Source organism: Athene cunicularia (assembly GCF_003259725.1).
Source record: "Athene cunicularia isolate RWA chromosome 11 unlocalized genomic scaffold, athCun1 chr11_part3, whole genome shotgun sequence".
In the NCBI taxonomy this organism is placed as follows: Eukaryota; Metazoa; Chordata; class Aves; order Strigiformes; family Strigidae; genus Athene; species Athene cunicularia.
Window position 1 is genome coordinate 82,862 of NW_020799115.1, and position 21,035 is coordinate 103,896.

Here is a 21,035-nt window from a genome sequence, read left to right on the forward strand (position 1 = left end):
GGCTGAACCAGCTGAATGAGGCCACCCATGCCAGGGCTTGGTGGTGTGTTAGTGGTCACTGTACACATGCAGGAAACTCATGAAATCCCAGCCCTGGCTGTTCACTGCTGTTTGAGGCTGAACATATAACTGTAGCGTGGATGTGACAGCACCTCTGAACATCTCAGCTACTCATGAGGATAAAGCATCCGAGAAAAGCGCTGCCTTGCTGTGATAATCATCTGTGGTTTTGTGTAGGCTTTGGAGAAAGCAACCACCTTTGTAGAGCTCTGTTCTCTTTCCTTTAAGAACCCTCTTTCGAGTAAGGTCTTGTCATCTGTCTTGCAAGGCTGTCATTGCAATCAGCGGCTTCCAGGATCTTGTTTAAAAATGAAATGAAAATCCTATTGATGTAGTCTCTAGATCGAGCCTTTTCCTTTCTCATTTTTCTCCTTTGTAAATCCACTGTTGCATATGGACAGGCAGCAGGGTTTAACTGTAGTTTAGCCCTTGTTGTGCTGTATTTTCCATTCCTGAGATCACTCAAGTTGCTGAGTGTTCTCAATTTGCACTGACTGCAGCCAGAAGGGAGAAGGCTCAGTACTTGCCTGAGCAAACTCCCTACTCATTACACGCTTGAGTCGTCCCTGTATTGTGCAGGATACCAGGGTGGGAATACCAAAACCATTTTCTGGTTTTAATCGTAGTCTCGTGTCAGTGTTTACAGGGACTCTGATGTTTCTGTGAATAGTATTAAGTTACTGTTGAGCTAAATTCATGTCAACAGACTGTGAGCTTCTGATGGCCACCGCTGTGTGGCACTGCTGCTCCAGTCTGCAGCTGTTCATCTTCATGCACTTCTCCATTCCTTCCACACCAGGCAGATTTATGGTAGCTGCTTACAAGTACTAAGAGGTGGGGAAATCTTCCACTTCCTAAGCATCAGCCCCTTTTGATTCCAAAGCTTCCCTGTGGTGCACTAATCAATGTAATTCTTTTTTATTTGTGTTTAGTGCTGGCAGGTGGTTAGAAATTTACTTTATTCCATGAGTTTTTAAAGATCTTGTTTCTGGTGTTATTTTAAGGTGTAAGCCAGACTAATGCTGTACAAGAGACTTTTCTAGATTTTCCTTGGGCTATCAGGCATTTAAAAACTTTGCAAAGGGATTTTTCTTTCTGCCTGTTGTAGGTGGTGAGTGCACATTGTGCTTTTTTTTCCTTCACTTGTGAGAATTCCCAGCAGTATGGCTGGTTTCTGTCAGACTTTTCTGTTCTTGTACATCTGCTTCAAAGTGAGTGGAGGGAGTCATATATTGTAGGCAAAAATGTGTAAATAGGAGTTTGTGCAATTATATGTTGACTTTGCATCTTAATAGTAGCAGCACTGCAACAGACTGAGGATTGCTAACTAATACTTTATACAGCTGATTGGTTATATGCTTTTATAGTTCAAATCAGATTGATGGGTGAGTCTAGTTGGTCTCCAAAGTGTTTGTTTCTGTCAAAACAGCTAATAGGTAACAACTGTTTCCTGTCTTTGTTCCCTTTTTCTAGAACTGCTTCTAATAATTACTTTTTCTTATACCGTTTTTGATAAGGTCGTTCTGCTCCTTGCAGAGTATGGGCCGTCTCCAGGGCCTTGTGTTTCAAGAGACATGATCTGTCACTTTGAGAGTAGATGAAGGGGAATTAAGTTTGTGCTTCATTTGCTTCTTGAGGTTTCTTTGCACAGCTTTGTAGCTCCACAACTACATAACACCCCTCTGAACAAAAACCCTGCTCCAAAAACCCATGGAGCTGACTGCCTGAGCACAGACTGTATGTACTAGGAGGGTGGCTTGGAAGTTAAAAATCTCCTTCTGGCTGTTTTGTTCATCCTCATGCATGGACAGAAACAGACTTCTGCGGGATGCTGCATACCCCATGTTTAGCACATGAAACATTTCTAGAAGAATGTGGTTTTCATCTCTTTGCAGGTCATCCTTGACCGCAGCTTGTCTACTCTGTCATCAGTAGAAATCGCTGACATGTTCTAAGTGTCATTACCGGTGGAGGTGTTTCAGGGCAGAACTGACCATTTCAAGCCTCTTTTCCTTGTGGATTGATCAGCAGCTGCTGAGAAGCAGAAGAGCAGCTTGAAGGGTGACTGATATATTAGGTGGTCTATTGGGCATGTCTCTGCCACGCAATCAGAATGAAAGTTCCTGCACCGTTTTCCCCATGGCCAAAATGTTTCAGCCAGTCAGGTACCCCAGCGTATCGTTACTTTGGTATCAATAATGATTAAAAATAGCCCACGGCATCCTGGGTACACGGCAATGGTCTTCCATCATCTGACGGTTTCATTGTCCTTTTCAATGCATTCTGCCAAGCTCCTTCATGCTGGGTAGGACAGAGCCTCTGTGCTGGCTCCCAGATATTCCTGTGCCGAAGTATTTCATCCTGGAATAAGGTAAACAGTTCTTCCTAAGCACAGTGCAGAGGGGTGCTGGGCAATGCTGTGGGTGATCGGTCACAGAAGGATGCACAGCAGGAGCCTGACTGCAGGGAGATGGCTCAGCATGCAGGAGAGCTGTCTGAAGAGCCTGCAGCCTGTCCTGTGGAGCACTGCTGCCTGGTCACTGCTTTCCACCTCCCTTTTCATCCCCATCTGTTGTCTTACAGCTCCTTGCAGGGCCTCTGGAGTAGAGACCCTCTTCTTGCACTGTGCTGCGTGGGCTCAGTGGGTGCTTTGCTGAGGCCAAGGCCATGCTGGGGACTCTGACTGTTACAGCAGTAACTGTGGGCACAGTCATGAGGAGGATGCTCTGAGCTTTGTTGTAGCCTGAGAATGGTTCTTTAGAAACACCTGTGTTAGCAGCAGCAGTTATTCAGTGGTGAGGTTTATAAACAAGGTCTGGAGTAAATAACGTGATGGTTTAATGATGTCTGAAGGCAGCTCCTGAACACCACCTTGGAGAAGTGCTTACAAATGACTGTCACTGCTCTGCACTTTGCTCTAGGGCTGGAGGTACAGGCATGGGGATGGACAGATGCCTTTCTCAGCCTGACAGAGACTCAGCACATCTTGTAGGTGAAGCCGTCAGCTTCCCAAGAGCGAAACAGCTCAGAGCAGCGCTCCTGACTCTGATCTAGAGGTAGCTCTGGGAGACGCAGCAAAAAGACATGGTAGGGAGGCTGGATCAGGCTGTAGGTGACTTCTCCAGCTTTCCAGAGATCTCAGTCTGGTGAGGTGACTTGCTTCTCCAGCAGTGAAGTGGTGACAGACCTCTGCACGCTGCTTGAAGAACAAGGATATGCCAGCAGTGTAGGCAGCTGGCTATGATAGTAGCAGGAACAAAAGAATTACTTATCATAGGTCGATATGGGGGTACAGTAACATCCTTTTGAGTGAAGAGCTCTGCTTTCATTGCTTGCTTGTATTTTTGGTGAAAAAGCAGCAGGACCTGTCTGTCTCCAGCTGCGTTATGGAATAGATAAGAGCAAGGCACTGTCTTCGGACAAACCGGGAAAATGAAATTACACTTGCTTTCCATGCTACCTAAATATTCCAAATTTGACTGTCACTCACTCCTGAAAAGATCTGAAATCTGAATTCAGCAGAGAAGGAGAAACAGGGATAGAGGAAGAATATGTCTTGGTGAAGACGAAATGCATCAGACTGCTGTTTTGTTTCTGTTCACTCTAATCAATCTGGCTACCAGCTTCCTAATGTTTAGAGCAGTAATCAGTGAAGGGAAGTACCAGCTGTTGAATACTAGGAAAGCATTCTTCATAAAACCTGAAATTTGTTTTTAAATCTTGTTCAAGGGTTTGCTCATCCATTCACTGAGCTATACCTTCAGGCCTAACAAAATCTCTTTCTGTTTAAGAACAGTTTGTACTGCTCTTATAATTATTCTCTCTTGCACCAGGATGAACATGTAGTATTAGAAGAATTCAGGAAGATGGTTTAGCTCTTCTGTAAATTCTCTCTTTGTCTGTTTTCCTGCACAACAGGAGCCCCACAGAGGATGACGCAATGCTAGATTTCTAACTTCAAGATAGTGAAGAGCTACCATGGTGTGCTCAGATACCTGTGTCCATAATCACGCAGATGGATGCTGGGATAAAACACAGTGGTGTTGTGGTGTTTCTGCTGTGTCAGAGCACCGCTCAGATGTGCACAACCCAAAGCATCTGCTCTATTGCTCTATAAAAAGCCTACCTTTTAGTTTCAAGTTCAGGCACTGCTTTGTTCACGTTGCAGAGAGAAAGCTGTGTCCTGCCACCTGTAGGAAATGCATCAAAACCATGTAAGAATGAGAGAGTTGACAGCCTGTAATAGCATTGTGTAAATAATGACAAGGCAGACACATCTAGATTCAGTAAATGCGCTTTCATGGCAGCCAAGCGTCCCAAACCACACGCCATGGACATTACCATGTCAAGTGAAATACTTAGCGGTACGTCACTGTTACAGTACAGAGGGTTTTTTTAAAACCTTACATATTAAACAGCCAAGAGTCTTAAATGAAATGTCACATCTAATTTGACACCCAGGACAAGAAGCCTGCAGCCATCCATGGCCGACCCTGGCAGGTCTGTTCTCCATGTCAGCTCATCAGCCTGGCAGACAGATCCATGGCTTCCTCCTGACTCGTGGCAGCTGTGCGCACTCTCCTGGACCCGGCAATTTGTGGGTGTCTGTATACAGCATGATGCCAAATGCTCTTGGTGGTAGAAGGTGCTCCGGAAAACCCTCCAGCCTTCAGAAGAGTCCTCGGTGCCTGCAGCCAGGAGAGCAGGGTGGCTACTTCTCCAGCTCCTCCCCGGGAGAGCAGCAACAGGGGATGTTGAGCAAATTGTGTAGAAACAGGCATTATGTATGCTTTCTCCCTCATGGGCTCTAGAGTTAGCATTTTTTTGTGCAGGAGGCTTTATTCTCATCTCTGTTAAATAGCTTCTGATGGCCTTATCTTCTAAGAATTTGTCCAGTTCTCTCTGGATTTACAGCTGATAGCCTCTACAGCCTACTGTGGCTGTGTGTTCCAAAGGAAGGAATACTCCCTGGAAAAGTACTACCACTTTTGTGTAATTTCTGACTAATAACATTATTTCAGGCCTTCAGGTTCCTGTTTTGTGACAAATAGTGACAAATTTTTCCTTATTCACATTTTCCAGGCCATTCACACTTTTAGAAACCTCTCCATCTATCTCCCATGTGATTTCTAGGATGAGGAGTCCTAGTCAATCTTCTTATAAAAGCTGCTTCATACTCTTAATTGTTTTTCTGCCCTTCTCTATTTAGCTTCTCATATTTCAGCTTGTTTCTTTGAGATCAGAACTATACCCAGTATTTCAAGATGCACGTGGCCTTGGGTTTAGACAGTGAGATGATGATATTTTTCATGGTGTTTACTTTGCAGTAGTTTGTCATCTTGATCATTGTAGAGCACTGGCTCGTATTTCCATAAACCCAAGCTCGAGGCACTGTGCGTGTCTCCCATTTCTTGGGTCCTGGCTCCTTTGCTTGCCAATATATGCCAAGGATTCAGTGGAGAGAGAGGCAATGCTTATAAAGCATACCCGCCTCTGTAACCCTCCTGAACATCAGTTATTTCTGTATGCCAAGTTGTCCATTATAGAAAGCAGATTGTCCAGTCATTGTAAACATTGCTGCTGTCCTCGCAACATAACTCATCTGGCCATAAATCCCTACCACTCCAGACTCCCTTAAGAGCAGAGAAATTGAGGCTATCAGTCATGAATGCTGGATTCTCCATGTGTGGAGATGAGTGAATGACTCTAGAGATCTACTGTTTTAAGGGTGAGTCTTGCTTCATTCCCCAGTGCCCCCCCTAGAAGAGGGGGCTCTTGCTATTTTTTTTTTTTTTTTTTTTTTCCCCTGGAACAGATGTGATTCTGCTGTGTTGTGTCTGGTTTAGGATTTCAGGAGTGCACCCAGCACAAATCCAATGCTCTCCCTGTGTTGTTGCACGGTAGCCCTTTAAAGGAAGGTGTGTTGGCTGGCTGCGTGCTGTGACCTGTGCAGTGAGGAGGGGGCGCTCTGCCTTTGCAGAGGGATGCTCTCCAGGCTTATGGCCGGGTTGCTGCACTTGTCTGTAGGGACTGGCTCTGAGGCTTTAAGCACCACTCCACGGAAATGCCGTTTCTAGAGAGCATGTCTGATGTTTGCTGTTTGCATCTCACCTGGGAAACACTTGGCCTGCAAGAGGAGGAGTGGGCTTGGTACTCAGATTTGAGCTCAGTTACTTGGCTGGGAAGAAGGAAGGTTTGAAAGCTCTGGAAATGAGGGAGCCTTTGGTGGGAGTCTGCTTGGGAGGGTGACGTGCTGGCAGGTACTCTAGCAAGGTCCCAGTCGTTAGTTGATGGGCACAGCCAGGGACACTCCCCTTGACTTGCAGAAACACAACTCCACAATCCCTAAGGTTATAAAGTCGGTATGTTTATTCAGCACTGAGGCACGCATGGATCGTTCCACCACGAACACGTGCACCTCTCGTGACACTTTGTCTTGGCTTTATGCTGCAAAGCATCACATATTCATAATACGCCTATACATATGCGTGACCTATCCCCGCTTATTATAATGAGCCTTAGAGTCTTTTTCATATGTTCCGCCCCAGTCTCCTCCTAGTTGCATCTGCACAGTGTGTCCCAGTGGTCATGGGCTGGGGTTGCAGAGATGAAGTTGCTCCTCTTCTTCGCTGTTGAACTTTTTACCTCGGTTTCTTGCGCAGTCTCTGTAGCCTCCTGGACTCAGGCCGGAGCATAGGGTTAGTTTTGACCAGTTTTTAGGGCTGTCTTCCTATTCCATCAGAAAGTGTTACCTCACAGCTTCCATTAATCAAGGTTTCCATGTTGTTCTGCTCTCTGGCCCATCAACTATGATTTATTATTCTATTTAATCTTAGTTATCTTTTAACTAATGGTCTTCTAGCCCCTAGCGTGATCTCTAAGTCTTTCATCTTTATCTCTAAACTAAGTTATACCTTCATTTCTTGAGTGCCTAATTTCTATATCATATTTTAATTTCCTAGCTCCTCATCTCATCCTCTTCAGTTGGGTCTGAGGTGGAAAGCAAAGGTGCCCTCACTCTGGTCGTTGAATGGCTTGGGAAGACGCAGTCTAGAATAGCAGACTCGGGCATAAGCAACAGGGTCCCGGCTGAGGAAATGGGCTTGCAGGACTGTAATGGGCAGGATGGGGTGGGCTGTGCCCCACCAGCCTTGTTTTGACACGTCTTCACAAACCCACAGCAAGTGAGGGCGCTGCTTCTGCAACACAGTGAAGGTCTCTTCTGTGTCCCATCCTGCCCTGGGCTGTCATTTGTTTCTCTGAACCTCCCTTTCCAGCCCGTGTACCCCCAGGCATCTTTGCTTGTCAGCAACAAGGGATTAGGAGAGACACAACACTGGGCAAGCCCTGACTGAGAATGACTTGGATGCAGAATTCCCTGTGACTTGAGTGGGATGGCAACCCAAAGGCCACCTGGGCCCACGTGTTACTGGTGGTTTGCTTTGTTCCTTGTACTTCCATCAGCGAGATGAGCAAAGACTCCCCTTTGCTTTTTTCCAGGTGAAGATATTCACACAGGCCTTTATGGAGCGGCTGTAGATGTCAACATCGGGTTGGCCAGGAGCTCCCTAATAGTTGAGAAGACTTACCTCACGCTGTCAAACCACAGATCTGTGGTCATCCACAATTGGAGTGAAATCATAGTGCACTTCCAGTGGAAGACTTTTGTTACTCAGGAAGAGGAGGATCATCAGAAGCTGAGGTTTGTTTGAAAAGTTCATTTCAATAAAATAACACTGCCCAAGGGTAAAACTAATGTATGGCCTCAAGGGCTGTTGGTGCACTGAATGGTTTAGAACAAGTAAACCATCTACAGCTTCAGGTTACATGTCCCTGGGCTTTAGGGTAATGGAGCTCAGTGCCTCCCATTCCAGCTCCATCCATATTCCAGCTGAGAATGGCGTTTCGGGGAGGAAAGGTTGATTGCAGTGACTGGATTTCCTCAGAGAGCAAATTTTCATTTGTGGGAGCCCCAAACCACTGAGGTCCAGAGACCCCTGGGCTATGGAGGGTCCATGAGGCTGAGGAAAGTGTCAGCACTTGTTACCTGGGACTGCACTGAGTAGCAGCACTTAACATAGCTGCAGGTAGCATAACTGTTATGATATTCACTGCAGTTTCTTCCACTCCAGTTTTGATAAGGTGGCAGGCTCCTTCTCCAGTAATGTGCAGGGTAAAGGGCTTCGTTGGCCCAGCAAGTTGAGGCCATCCTGCTGTAGGATGTTGAATTGCCTTGGACTCCCCCAGTTTCCAGCATGATGAGGTATTTATACCCTTCCTCAGAGACTGGGGAGCATTTGGAGGTGAAGGGTTCTGCAGGGAAGGTAGAGCAGCACGGGACAGAGCGCGTTTGGGCTGCAGCAGCCTGTGTGTTCATGGTGCTGAGAGATGGGGCAGGTTCTTCCAGGGGTGTCTGTGGTGAAGCTTTGAAATTCCCATTTCAGGCAGCAGAGAAACACTTATAGCCCGGGGGAATGAACTGGAAATGATACTTAAAAGTTTGGGTGATTAAGGGAATCCTTGTGGGACTTTGCAGGCTTTCGTGGATGTAGGTGTATAGGAGTTAGCTCACAGCTGATCAGGAAACTGCCTTAAACTGGAGCACTCTTTAAGGTCTTCTGAGCCAATGAAGTTCAACATAATTAGGTCAGAAATGCCTTGAAGGCCAAAACTAGTTTTTCACTGTTCTCTATTTTTAATTACAGTGTGTGACTTCTGTGCAAGCTCGGTGTGTTAAAAGAAAAATCTCTGCCTTCTCTGGGCACTTGCCTGGACCATTCCTTTAAGTCTCCTCTCACCTGCCTGTCTCAGATCGGACCCTGAGTGATCCTCTTTCCCCTCAGAAGCAACCAGGTTTCCCCACAGTTCACTTCAACCTGATTCTTTTCCAATTACATTTGGTCTTGTGCCAGTTTGTGTCCTGAGTCTGACCAGGACTGTTTTTTCCTCCTCCTTGAAATCTTAGGGATGGTCATAGCTCCAAGGCCACTGTCCTGCTGTCAGAGAAACTTTTGAGATCTCGGAGCAGAGAGGACTTTTTCCATGAGAGGAGGCAGTGCAGGACTCTGCTCTGGGCTGTGACCACGAAAGACCTGGATCATTAGAAGGTGTATCCGTGGGTTTGCTCTGTCTCCCTCCTGCAGGACTTTCTTGGATGTAATGGTGGAATTATTGTCTGCTGATGGAGGTTGAGTTGGGGGTTGTTGTTTGGTGGCTGGAAGACCTGACTGACTGGCGCAGTGCTGTAGGTCAGCCATGGAGAAACATTTCCCACTGCACTCCGGGGGGAGAGAGCCAAAGCAAGTACTTTTGGTGCTGGTGCCAGCCTTTGCCCAAGGCTCACTGTGTACAGCTAGTAACATCCATGACCGTATTTCCTTTTGAACTGTATTTGAATTTAGCTGGGTGATGATTGCTATCCTGGTTATACTACATTCCTCTATCTGCTACACGTGGAGCCTTCCACTCATCCCTGCAGAGTTATCAGCTGCTGGTTCTTCATGGCCGGGGACAAGTGTGCAGAGGGGTCAACGATGTGCCAGCTAGGAAGTGACTGCTCTGTAGCAGTGCTCCCTTATCTCTTGGTTGTGATCTTTAAACTCTAGAATGATTTCTGCTACAGCTACCAAGTAAGGGAGAGATGAACCGCATCAAAGCCCTACAGAGATGGCCAAAAAGAAGAAAAATATAAAGTGGTTCAAGGCTAGACATAAGGGTTTGGATTCAGAGATGCTGGTCCAGAGTTCTTTAGTGGGTGATGCCAGGCAAAGTTCCTTCCCCTCTCAGGGCCTCTGTTTCCATGCACATATAGACATTTGGTTTCACCAAAGTGATGCGATGCCTGAATTCATTGGTTTGCTTTCACAGTGCTCTGGGATCCTCTGATGAGAAGTAATATAAGGCACAGAGAGCACATTTAGCTTGCTTATCCCTGCAGGTCCAAAGGGGAAGAAAAAAGGAGTGATGCCAGTAGCCTGCAGCTGAAACCCAGCTGCATCTCCCCCTGCCAGTGAAGCCCTGCAGTGGGTGCTCCTTCATCTTGATCTGGCTCCCCCAGGCAGCTCTGTGGTAGGAAAAGCCAGTTGGGGTGGTTGATGGATTCTCCATCAGTTGTGGCAGAGGCTTTGAGCCAGGAGGCTCTCGAGGGCTGCCGGCTTTCAGAAACCTCTTCTGGGCTTGTAAGCGTGGAGTAAAACTATGTGCTGTGCCAGCACCCAGCAAGCAATAACCTGACCCATGTGGGACCCCGCGGCTTGGGGTCAGCCCCTCGCTGAGCTGTTGCTGTTCCTCCCTGAGTGCTTTGCTGCCCCTGCACTCACACGAGTCTCTGCAAATATGTTGTTCATTAAATTATCTGCTTGGTTTGTCTCTCCCCGTGGCTGCAGGCTGCAGAGGTGGAAAGAGGGCAAGATGGATCATTGTCTGAGGGAGTGCAAGGTGGAACCTGCTCCCCGAGAACGCCTTCCCCTTCTTTCCCACCCCCTCCAGAACCACCAGGAAAAGGTGCAAGGAGACTCCATGCATTTTCCCAACGATGTGTTCACCCTTGAGCCACTGGTAAGTGATGGCTGAGAAGCTCCATTCCTTCTCCTCCCTGGCTGAGGTCACTTGGCAGGTCCCTGAATCAGCTGGCTTGATGTGCGGAGAGAAAATACCAGGTTTCTAGTGAGACTGTGAGAGCTTGTTGCAAAACGCATTTCTGTGAGCAACTGACAGAGCGAGAGGCTGCCTAAAGCTGAGCTCTACTGCAAGGGCAATAAATTAAGGGCACTTCGTGAGAGCTATCAATAATGATGAGTAAGGGCATGCTACCCATGTAGTGTGTGGGGATTAACAAAGGATATTGGAGCACTCTCAGTTCACATATTGACCTGAGGAATGAAATGGTCCTCTGTGGAAAGGAGGCCAAATTCAACTCAAATTTGATCACAGACATACCAATCTCTTCATATAACCTGGATGGATACCATGGCTGAATTTCCCTTCCAGTGTCATCTGTGAGCCTGGACAAAAGGCTGGCAAGTTTAAAAGGACTTTTTGAGTTTCGTTGTGCATAGGTACAGAAACTTTTCTGCTTTTTGTGTTTACGCAAGCAAATTCCCATATCCTTCAATCAACCAGAGCCCTGTTTCTGAGTATTTGCATGGTCTGAGATGAAAAATGCCCACTGTCTGGAGTAAATCCAAAATTCCTTTTCATCTTGGAGTAAATCCTAGGATAATCTCAACCTCTTCTTCCTTTTAAAACAGGTGAAACTAATTTTTTTTTTTCCTTTTCACAGAAGGGGATCATCTCAGTTACTCCTATATCACATATACGGCTGAGAGCCACCAATGTTGTCACAGCTTCAGTTTCACACCACTGTAGCTGACAGCAGCATGATGTGACCAAGAGATTGTGTCACAGTGGTGGGAATATTGTAGAGAGAGGGAGCTGATCGCTGAGCACCCTGTGGTGTGTCAGAGCTGGTTCTTGAGTGTGTCCCAGGACTCCTGCTGCTTTACAGTCAGACTGTGTCTCCATGAGTAGCTTAACCTGATCTTGAGCTCCTGAATGTGTTACGGTGAGGTCTAGAACTCCGGCTGCCCACAGCGCCGAGTCCTGGCACTCCATGCGGTGGCATATGGACATAAAGTGTAGCCTGGCCTCAAGTCTCGAAGGGAAACCTTTCTTGAATGGCTGTGTCAATTTTACACAGTTTGCTCTAGGACTGAATATAAGTGGGCTACCGCATGAGTCTTTCCCCTTCTGTATTGTCCAGCATTATCAACCTTTTGATTTCCATTGATTCCATTGTTTATGGAACAGTTTCACAATCAGTTCTGCTCATGTCTGTCTTTCCCCGTGGCATATGGTTGTCTTTACATCAAATGGTAGTAAGTTTTTTCTCCTCTTTATCAAATGTACAATCTAAAACACCACTGCTGCTGGCTTCCACAGCCTTCTCTCTGGTGACAGCCCTGTAACTTTTAGCTTGGACAGGCACCCTTCTGGCACTGCCATGTAAATCTGCTGGAGAGGCCCCCCAGAGATGGGACCTTGCAGCCTCAGACCTTCTGGCCAAAAGTGGCTGCTCTCTTCTTCCCACTCATTCAAGCCTGCGGGAAACAAGCTGATACGCAGCTCTGACTTTCTGAGCACATCTCAAATTTGGTTTATTTTGCATCTACACATGGTATGTCAGCGGAGGCAGCTGTGATAGAGGCCCAGGTGGCTACCAGGCAACCAAGTCCTTGCTATTCACTGCATCCTCCCCACCACAGCTCGGCTGTAAGTCCCATTGCAGACCCGTGGGAGCTGACTCCTTGGAAATGGCAACCAGAAGAGAGGGAGGATGAGGACTTGTTATTCTTACACTGACCTTGACAAGTCCTCACTGTCCTGTCCTTGCCTGGTGTGACTCCTCAGTGTCATGTGTGAACTCTGAGATGATGGAGGTGGTCGTCACGATGTCCAGGTTACAGAGGTGCTACTGTTGCTGATCCAGAAGTTGAGCCAGGAGGTAACAGTGTTTTTTATTGCTGCAGATCTGTACCTCAGCTGGGGAACCAAGCTGGTCCCCATCCAGATGAGAGGCTACTGCAGAGCACGTCGATTTTTGGTGGAAGGCACCATCTCCAGTGGGAGCCATGGTCCATCCCACAGCTCCCTGTGTGCTCAGTTATTTATGGAAAGAGGCAGATGTTAGCTTTGGCACTGCCTTTCTCCTAAGTGCCTTGAGCTGACCGGATGCACTTTTGAGTGTCATTTTAGTGCTTCTTTTGCCAGCTCTGTCTTTTGTTTCTTTGACTGCTTTGAGTGGGATTTCCTTCCATGGATTGCCTTCTCCCTCTGCAAAGCAAAGCAGATGATTTGGCCAGCAGTTGGTGGTGCCTGGCTTTTCAAGACCAGCTTTTTCTCATTCAGACTGGTGGAGATCCAGCAGATTCTCATTATTTAGGGGCTGAGGGAGGAGAAATAGGATCCGCATGTATTTACAACTGGGCTCTTGCAGAGAGATCACTTGTGTAGCTGTGAGTCCCAGTGTGCCATCCCCTCCTGTATCATCATACTTTATGCTGTGGCAAAGCCAGGGCATGACAGCTGGAGTGGTTGTGCTGTAACATCGTACATCCACTGTCTGTGTTTTATGACACCTGCCAGTTGCAGCCTGTCTGAGGCCAGAAGTGTTGCATCCAGAAGTGTTGCAATACCCTGTTCACAGCACTGCATAGTTCTACATCTGTCCTGGTTACCATCCACAGTGGCTCTCCATGCTCTGACTCCACTGCCATCCTATAGAGAACACGTAGCCCAGGCACGTGGCTGGCTCCTGAGGTGCCCCGAGGCTCGGACGTGTGTAGCAGTAGCCTGCAAGGGTGGGTAATGAAGCATTTCCTTTCAAGCAGCAGTTCTTTTTTTCCGCTGCGGGGTAGCAGGAATGCAAGGAACCTCTTCAACAGCCTATTTTAATTTCCCAGGAGAAATAAGTCACAGTATTTTCTGTGAGTTATTTCACAGTTCTTCCCTCTGTTCTGTTGACTCAGCAGGCTGTGCATTAGGGAATTATTTGCAGCTGCAGCCCAATAACTCACCATGTCATAGCTCTTCGATTTTTGTGGGGGCTGTCCTTTGAGCTATAAAGGCTAAGTTGATGGGAAGTATTATAGTTATTTAATATTTTTGCTGCAGGGGTGCCAGAGGCTCCACTCAGTTCCAGACTCTTCTGGACAAAGCAGTGAGGATACCCAGCAGCATGTAGAATCAAAGCCTCACTTTGTTGATAGAAAAAGAACTCTGTTTGTCTCCTTCTATAAGCTGAATTTTTCATTCCTTGTATGCGGCGGGCGGAGGAAGCAAGCAGCCGATTCAATGTGAATGATAGAGCAAGCTTCAACTTTATTAAAAGAAATCATACCGTATATAAGCACTCTACAATACACTACTTGCAACTCTATTGGATACATTTAAGAAACTACATTATAATATCTCAGCCATTGGGTACATCTCAAAGGTCACATTGTAATATCCCAGCCCCTTGTGGCATTTCTGGTATGCATAAACATCTTTCTTGCTGTGAACCTGCTTCCCTCCCAGGGCTGCCTTACTCTCACCCCCAAGGTCATAATGCGCCCCAACTTACCTCCTTGTTCTCACAACAGTCCCTGTTAGCATCACTGTACCCTGGGTTTTTTTCCTCTGTTTACCTCAGGTGGCTGCAATCAGCTTCTGCAGGGAGCTATGGCCTTGCTCTCTGCAAGCCGTTCTCCAACACTTGTAGAGTATTATTACAGTTGTCAGAGGTGCCTATATTTATGTCAACAAATACACAAAGAAACATTTGTAATGCTAGGAGTTCAGGGGGTGTAAGTGGTGTCTTTGTTTAAACCCGTTGCAAGAAGTGAGAGCCTTTAGAAACCAGGCATGCCTCCGAAACTGTGCGACAAGGCTCCTAGGGACTGAGCGCCAGTGCCAGGACTCTTTGGGGGAGAAGCAGAGGGAGAAGACCCCGAGGAGTCAGCAGAGAGTTGCAGACACACAGGTAGCATGGCCTAGATTTCCCTGAGCCAAGAGCATGACATGGAAAAGAACCTGTTGGTTAAAAGAGGTGTGGAGCTGTAAGCAAATCCCGTCTCTTCTTGTCCGAGACTGTGTTCAGAGTAGCAGGAGTGTGTGCACCTTGCAGAGAGAAACAGGATGCATCTGTGTCTCAACTACTTTGCCAGATCATCCGTCAGCTGGAGGAGCCTGTGTGCTGGCTGGCTGCTCACGGCTTGGGGCAGAAGCAGCCGCCAGCGGGCAGGAGCCTGTTCTTCTTTTTCCCCCCAGGCAGGATGGCTCGTTCTGCTTGGTGCTGCGTGCCCCACTCACCGCAGTACGTTAAATACTTATGTGCATGTACAAGTGAAGGGTATAAGAGGCAGCACCTTTGTAACTAAGAATGGAAAATTCTATTTTATTTGTTAAATCTCTCCTGATCTGAGTAAAAGTCATGTAGCCATAGTGCTACGGGGATACACGGGAAGGTTTGGAGGCGAGAGGGACCTTTTTCTTAAACTGGCTGGCACCTCTGGAGAAATCCTACTTGATTCACTGGAGTGTGAGCCTGGTTGCTTTGGTTATAGCTCTAATTTAACAAAATGCCTCTTACCAGATGCCAATAAAAGGAAGAGACTTAGAAAGTTTTTTTGCAGCTGCTTCCAAACTCCCATAAATTTTGTTGATAACTGTTGCTTGTTCCCTGCTCTTCACTGATGCTCTAAATAAAGGCTACAGGGCTGCGGTTGAAAACAAGAAATGTGACATTTGAAGATAAATGGTTTGCTGTCTCCTTCTGTTTCAGGAGGGAGATATTTGGCCAAATTCTTCAGCTGAAGTTAACGTGATCTTTAGACCACGAGAAGCCAGAGTCTATCAACAAACTGTCTACTGCGACATCTCAGGTACAGCTCTTTTCTCCTGCTTCTGTTACCCACGGTGGAGGCACAAGTAGTCTTGCAGGTCCCTCTATTCTTGTGTAGTTGGTAGGAAGGGTCAGTGGTCAGCAGGGTGCTGGCACATGCCTGCTGCCCCTGCAGTTTCCAGGTGGTCTCCTGTCCAAGGCCAGCCCTCAGGGTGTGTGGCTACAAGCCTGGGTCACTGATCCCAGAACAGCTGAGGCAGTGAAGGGATAAGTTCTCATGCCGTGGGTTTGCCAGCATTTGCTCTGCTGCCAGGTGCCTGTAGAGGCCAAAGAGCTACAGAGCTAGACAGCTTCAGTGGGCGAGCAGCAAGTCCCTGTACACCATTTGCCTCCAGGAGGAGTCTTTATTACACGGATGCATCATCAGACTCCTGAGGCAGTAGGAGCTGAGTTACAAATGTGCTTCCAGAGCCTGGATCCCCTCTTGCTACCCCGACACTGCCAGACCTTGGGTGGCTGAGCCCTGCTGAGCACAGGCTGTCTGCAGGACACCTCTGGCCAGCACGTGGGAATTGTCACCTTGTGGCTCTGAGTCTGTGGTGCCTCCGGGTACGTTGCGCAGGGCTTGCTGTGCTCAGCGGGGTGAGCGCTCTCCCTTGAAATCAGAGTCCAAGCAGTCTGCTAGGCAAGCTTTATGCTCATCCTGTCTTACAGAAGTGCCATCGTGTCTTTTGCTGGGAGCAGTTATCTCTGGCCCCCCTGAGCTGCACCTTCTGTGCCCTGGGAGAGGTGATGGCTTTGCTGTGCTAGCATGGGGCAGGGAGTGCCTGGGGCAGGGAGTGCCTGCAGCAGGCTGCGGGGTTTGGGTGACCTCGTACTTCCTCTCTGTCTCTGCGTGGTGCTGCTTAAGGTGTTTTTCAAGACTGGGAGAGCACTGTCAGACTTCCAGCCAGGGAACATGATGGGTTTTCCCCATCAAAGATTAAGAGGTGTGAGGCCCGTGGTCCTCCAGCAGCCAGGCGCATGTTCTGGAGTGTGCTGAAGTCACTAACCCAGCTGCTTTGTTGCTCTCCTTACTGTCCTAAGCTGAGGGATACAAGTGTCATGAAACAGCTTTTTATTTATACTGTAATTGCGCAGGGTTTACTTGGCAAATGCCACCTCCAGTAATTACCCAGGGCTTGTGTTCACAAAGTGTCTTCCTGCCCACCAGCTGCAGCTGCTAGAGCTGTGGAAGGAAAGGATTGATTTAAAAAGTTGCTCCTGAGGGATTCCTCGATCGGTGTGTGCTTCCTCTGGGATTTTTGCTCTGGTGATGAGAGTGTCTGTCATTTTGCTGCAGGTGTCTCCAGGGGTTGTGACAGGAGAGTGTTTTTGCTGCAGAGAAATAGGAAAACTACTTGCATGCAACCCTTGAGCTGGTCTGAGAGTTATAGGAAATGGAGCTGGGCAAATGATGTGTGATTACAAAGAGAAGCTTGCTCTTGAAAAGGTCCTGATGGGCCCTTGGCAGAACTTAACTCCTCCACTGTCTGCTTGGAAGAGAACCTCAAGGAGGGTATTTAAATGATGCACCTAGCCCCCTCCCTTACAAACCAGAGCTGATCCGCTGTATTATCAGGGTGGAAACTGTCCCAGAGTCAAGGTCCCTGAGTGCAAGAAGAGTTTAAAGAAGAAAGCAGTGATCTTTAACCATAGAATCCATTTATTTTGCTTCTTGATTCTTCTAAGAAATGTGACTGCCTTCCTCATGCATTTGCATGCCAGTCACAAACCCCTTTGGAGGATGGTTTGCAGAGGGTGTGTGTCCCTTGCTGTGAATGCTTGGGAGCTTGGCCCCAGTGCAGCCCTGTGAGTTGTGCAGCTGGATCTCATGCCCCGCTGGAAAGAGGCTTTGCTGGCCTCCACTTTTTTGCAGGTGCCTCCATGACTTGCCAAGCACGGGCTTCTGCATGCAGTGATTTATAGAATTGATCAGCACTGCGCAACTTGCAGAGCTGGTGGTTAAGAAGTGGTTTGAAATTTGCCCTTGGCAAGTATTTAATCTCAGAATCACAAAATCGTCTAGGTTGGGAAAGACCTTGAAGATCCTCCAGTCCAACCATTGACCTAACATTGACAGTTCCCAACTCCCACAGATCCCTCAGCGCTGGGTCAGCCCGACTCTTCAACCCCTCCAGGGATGGGGACTCCCCCCCTGCCCTGGGCAGCCCATTCCAACGCCCAACAGCCCCTTCTGCACAGAAATCCTTCCTCAGAGCCAGCCTGACCCTGCCCTGGGCAGCTTGAGGCCATTCCCTCGGGGCCTGGCGCTGGCTCCTTGGCTCCAGAGACTCATCCCCCCTCTCTGCCCCCTCCTGGCAGGGAGTTGCAGAGGGCCAGGAGGTCTCCCCTCAGCCTCCTCTTCTCCAGACTGAACCCCCCCAGTTCCCCCAGCCGCTCCCCAGCAGACCTGTGCTCCAGACCCTGCCCCAGCTCCGTTGCCCTTCTCTGGCCACGTTCGAGTCACTCAATGGCCTTTTTGGTGTGAGGGGCCCAAAACTGAACCCACTCATCGAGGGGCGGCCTCACCAGTGCCGAGCACAGGGCTCAGATCCCTTCCCTGTCCCTGCTGGCCATGCCAGTGCTGACACAAGCCAGGATGCCATTGGCCTTCTTGGCCACCTGGGCACACAGCTGGGTCCTGTTAAGCCGGCTGTCAATCACCCCCCAGGTCCCTCTCTGACTGGCAGCTCTCCATCCACTCCTCCCCCAGCCTGTAGCCCCCCTGGGGGTTGTTGTGGCCCAAGGGCAGCCCCCGGCATTTGTTCTCAGTGAAGCTCATGCAGTTGGGCTCAGCCCATGGCTCCAGCCTGTCCAGGTCTCTCTGCAGCCTCCCTGCCCTCAAGCAGATCAACACTCCCGCCCAACTGGGTGTCATCTGCAAACTGACTGAGGGTGCCCTCGATCCCCTTGTCTAGATCATCAATAAAGATGTTAAACAGGAGTGGCCCCAAAACCCAGCCCTGGGGGACACCACTCGTGACCAGCCGCCAACAGATTTAACTCCATTCACCACAACTCTCTGGGCCCGGCCACCCAGACAGATTTTTACCCAGCAAAGCGTGTGCCCATCCAAGCCATGAGCAGCCAGTTTTGCCAGGAGAATGCTGCGGGAAAGTGTCAAAGGCTTTACTAAAGTCACAGTAAACTACATCCAGAGTTCAAAACCAGTCACAAGGGACGGGGACATTCTGTGAACAAGCAACTGAGTGTCAGAAAGCAGCAGAAGTTAAGGCCTTTGGCAGCAGAGCCCCTTGCTGTTGGGCCACCTAGACCCCTGTTTATTTGAAAGCAAGTCAGCAGTGCCACCCTGTGCACCCTGTGACCTGCCACTGCGTTATTCCTGCTGAGATCCCAGTGCTCGCTCCACAGCACCAGGGGTTGGTTTGGGACTGAGGACAAGGCTGTAGCCCCTCCATGCCCTTGTCCTGTGTGCTCGGGGACGTGTTACGGTGGGAGCATCTCAGGGCCACAGCCCAGCTGTAGCCAGGCCTTGGGCAAAGGCTGGATGCTCCTGGAAGCCCCAGCTCCCAGCAAACAGGAGGACATACTCTCTCTTTTTCCCTCTCAGCTCCCCTGAATGCTGCATGCAGTTTAGTCTGCTCCTCCTCCTTTGGGAAAAGCCCACTCTGTGGTTCACCTGGAAGGAGGAAGAGCCGCATTTCTGGCATTTCCTAAAGTTTCAAGTTCAGTGTAGGGTAGAAGAAAAGGTGGTTTCCAGAGACCTTCTGGAGAGGTTGAAGACCTATTGCAGAAGGAGAACTACCACTGAGTTTTGACTGCAGTGGCCATGGAATGTGTGTCTCAGCATGATCATGGACAAGAGCTTGTCACTTGGAAATCTCTGCCATTTCCTAAGAGCTTTGGTTGTTCAGAGCTAGACTTTTTAATGAAAATTAAGCCATATGAGATGCAGGGTGGAGTGATCTTTTGACAGTGAGCACCCAATACTGCCTCTTTTATGGTGCCTGTGAAATAGAAACACACAGCCCTCCAATTAATGCCTGAGCTGTGCAACCTAACGGTCATCTCTGCTATCAGCTGGGCTTGGTCTGGATCCATTTGAAAAATGTTGAATTCAACAAGAGCTTCTTCACTCTTCCTTTCTGGCTTGGACATTATCAAACATCCTCATTCCATGGTTGCAAGATCAGAAAGTCAGCAATCACTAAAAAGGCTGTTTCCAGGAGAGTTTTTTCAAGTTGTGATCTAGTCATTGTGTTGTCCCACCTGGGCTGTTCTTTGCAATAGGAAGTAGTTTTGGACATTCTGGAATAACTGTGTGCAGCAGATAAAAAAATCAACCTTCAATCCCTAATCTTTAATTAATGGTGAGCATTACACAAAAAGACAAGAATATTTTTGCACGAAAACTACACTGAAGGTTAGATACAACTTCTGGGCCTTTCTTCTTTTCCTTGTGCTACTCACTTTCTGTGCAGAGTAGGATGGGATGCCAGGGAGACCCAAGCCCAAACTGGAGCCAGGGTTCAGGCACTTGAAGTTGCTGCAGTGGCTCAGAACAGCCTTCAGACTGCAAGATCCCACCCTGTCATCTTAGCAGGCTTACGGAAGAAAATGAGGATCTCGGTGTTCAGCTATAAGCCTTGCAGTCTCGGTTCCCTTTGCAGCAAGGGCTGTGTGTATTAGCAGTATGTTCCTGGATTCTCTGACCTCAGCAGTGAGGTTTTCCATAACTGTTCAGCATGCTTCAGGTAAGGTGTCTTTACAAAGCTGAGCTCTCAGTATCATGGTGGGCGCAGGCGAGTGCCGCTCTCTGGAGATCACAAATCCCTGTCTTATTTAGGTGCTGCTGCAGGAGGTGAGCCCTGGAGCCCCAGGCACGGAGCTGTGTGTCAGGCACGGGCAGAGCTGAGGTGCTCTGCCTGCTGTAGGGAGCTCTCAGACGTGCACAGCAAGTTAGCAGGGAGCTTCGCCTTGCCTGGGCTCGTACTTCTCGGCTCCTGTGCTTTTGTCTCTGATTGCATCAGTACAGATGGCATATTTTTACCTTCAGTTCTGCTTTGTGCCTTCACTGAATGGATTTCAGAGCTTGTCTAAGCACATGGGAAGAAATTCAGAGATTGTGTTTTAAACTCAGCATCACTTTTCAGGGTGCAAACTGATGGCTAAATGAGAAGCCAGCCCGAGGGGTTGGTTAGAAATTAGAAGCCAGCCCCAAGGCATATCTCCTGAGGGCAGGTAAGAGTCCTGTGTCTCCTCCTGGAGCACCTAGAGCTGTTCCCATCCAGCCCAGAGTCAGGGAGGAACACCGAGGCAGCCTGGACAGTCCGGGATAACAGAGGCAATTACTGTCCTGAAGTGGAAATCTCTCCGCAGGCCGCGAGACCAGGCTGCCCCTGCGCATCACAGGAGAAGGCATAGGGCCTCGGCTCTGCTTCAGCTGTGAGCAGCTGGACATCGGGAAGGTGTTTATTGGATTAGACCACAGCTATGAGGTGAGCAGTCAGGATTACTGAGGGGGTGGGGGGATTGTGATGGTTCCCGGGGCAGCAGTGAGCCTTGTGGACCTGTGGGATTTCTGGCAACT

At 48.5% G+C, this 21,035-nt stretch overlaps 1 protein-coding gene across 1 annotated transcript in view; it reads left to right on the forward strand.

Moving 5' to 3' along the window:
- Window positions 1-21,035, forward strand: part of LOC113484652 (hydrocephalus-inducing protein homolog) — a 159,441-nt gene that overhangs the window by 38,679 nt on the left and 99,727 nt on the right. Inside the window, 4 exon segments of the mRNA XM_026857119.1 lie at window positions 7,561-7,762; window positions 10,446-10,617; window positions 15,383-15,482; window positions 20,825-20,943. Of these exon segments, the coding sequence (XP_026712920.1) occupies window positions 7,561-7,762; window positions 10,446-10,617; window positions 15,383-15,482; window positions 20,825-20,943 (593 nt within the window).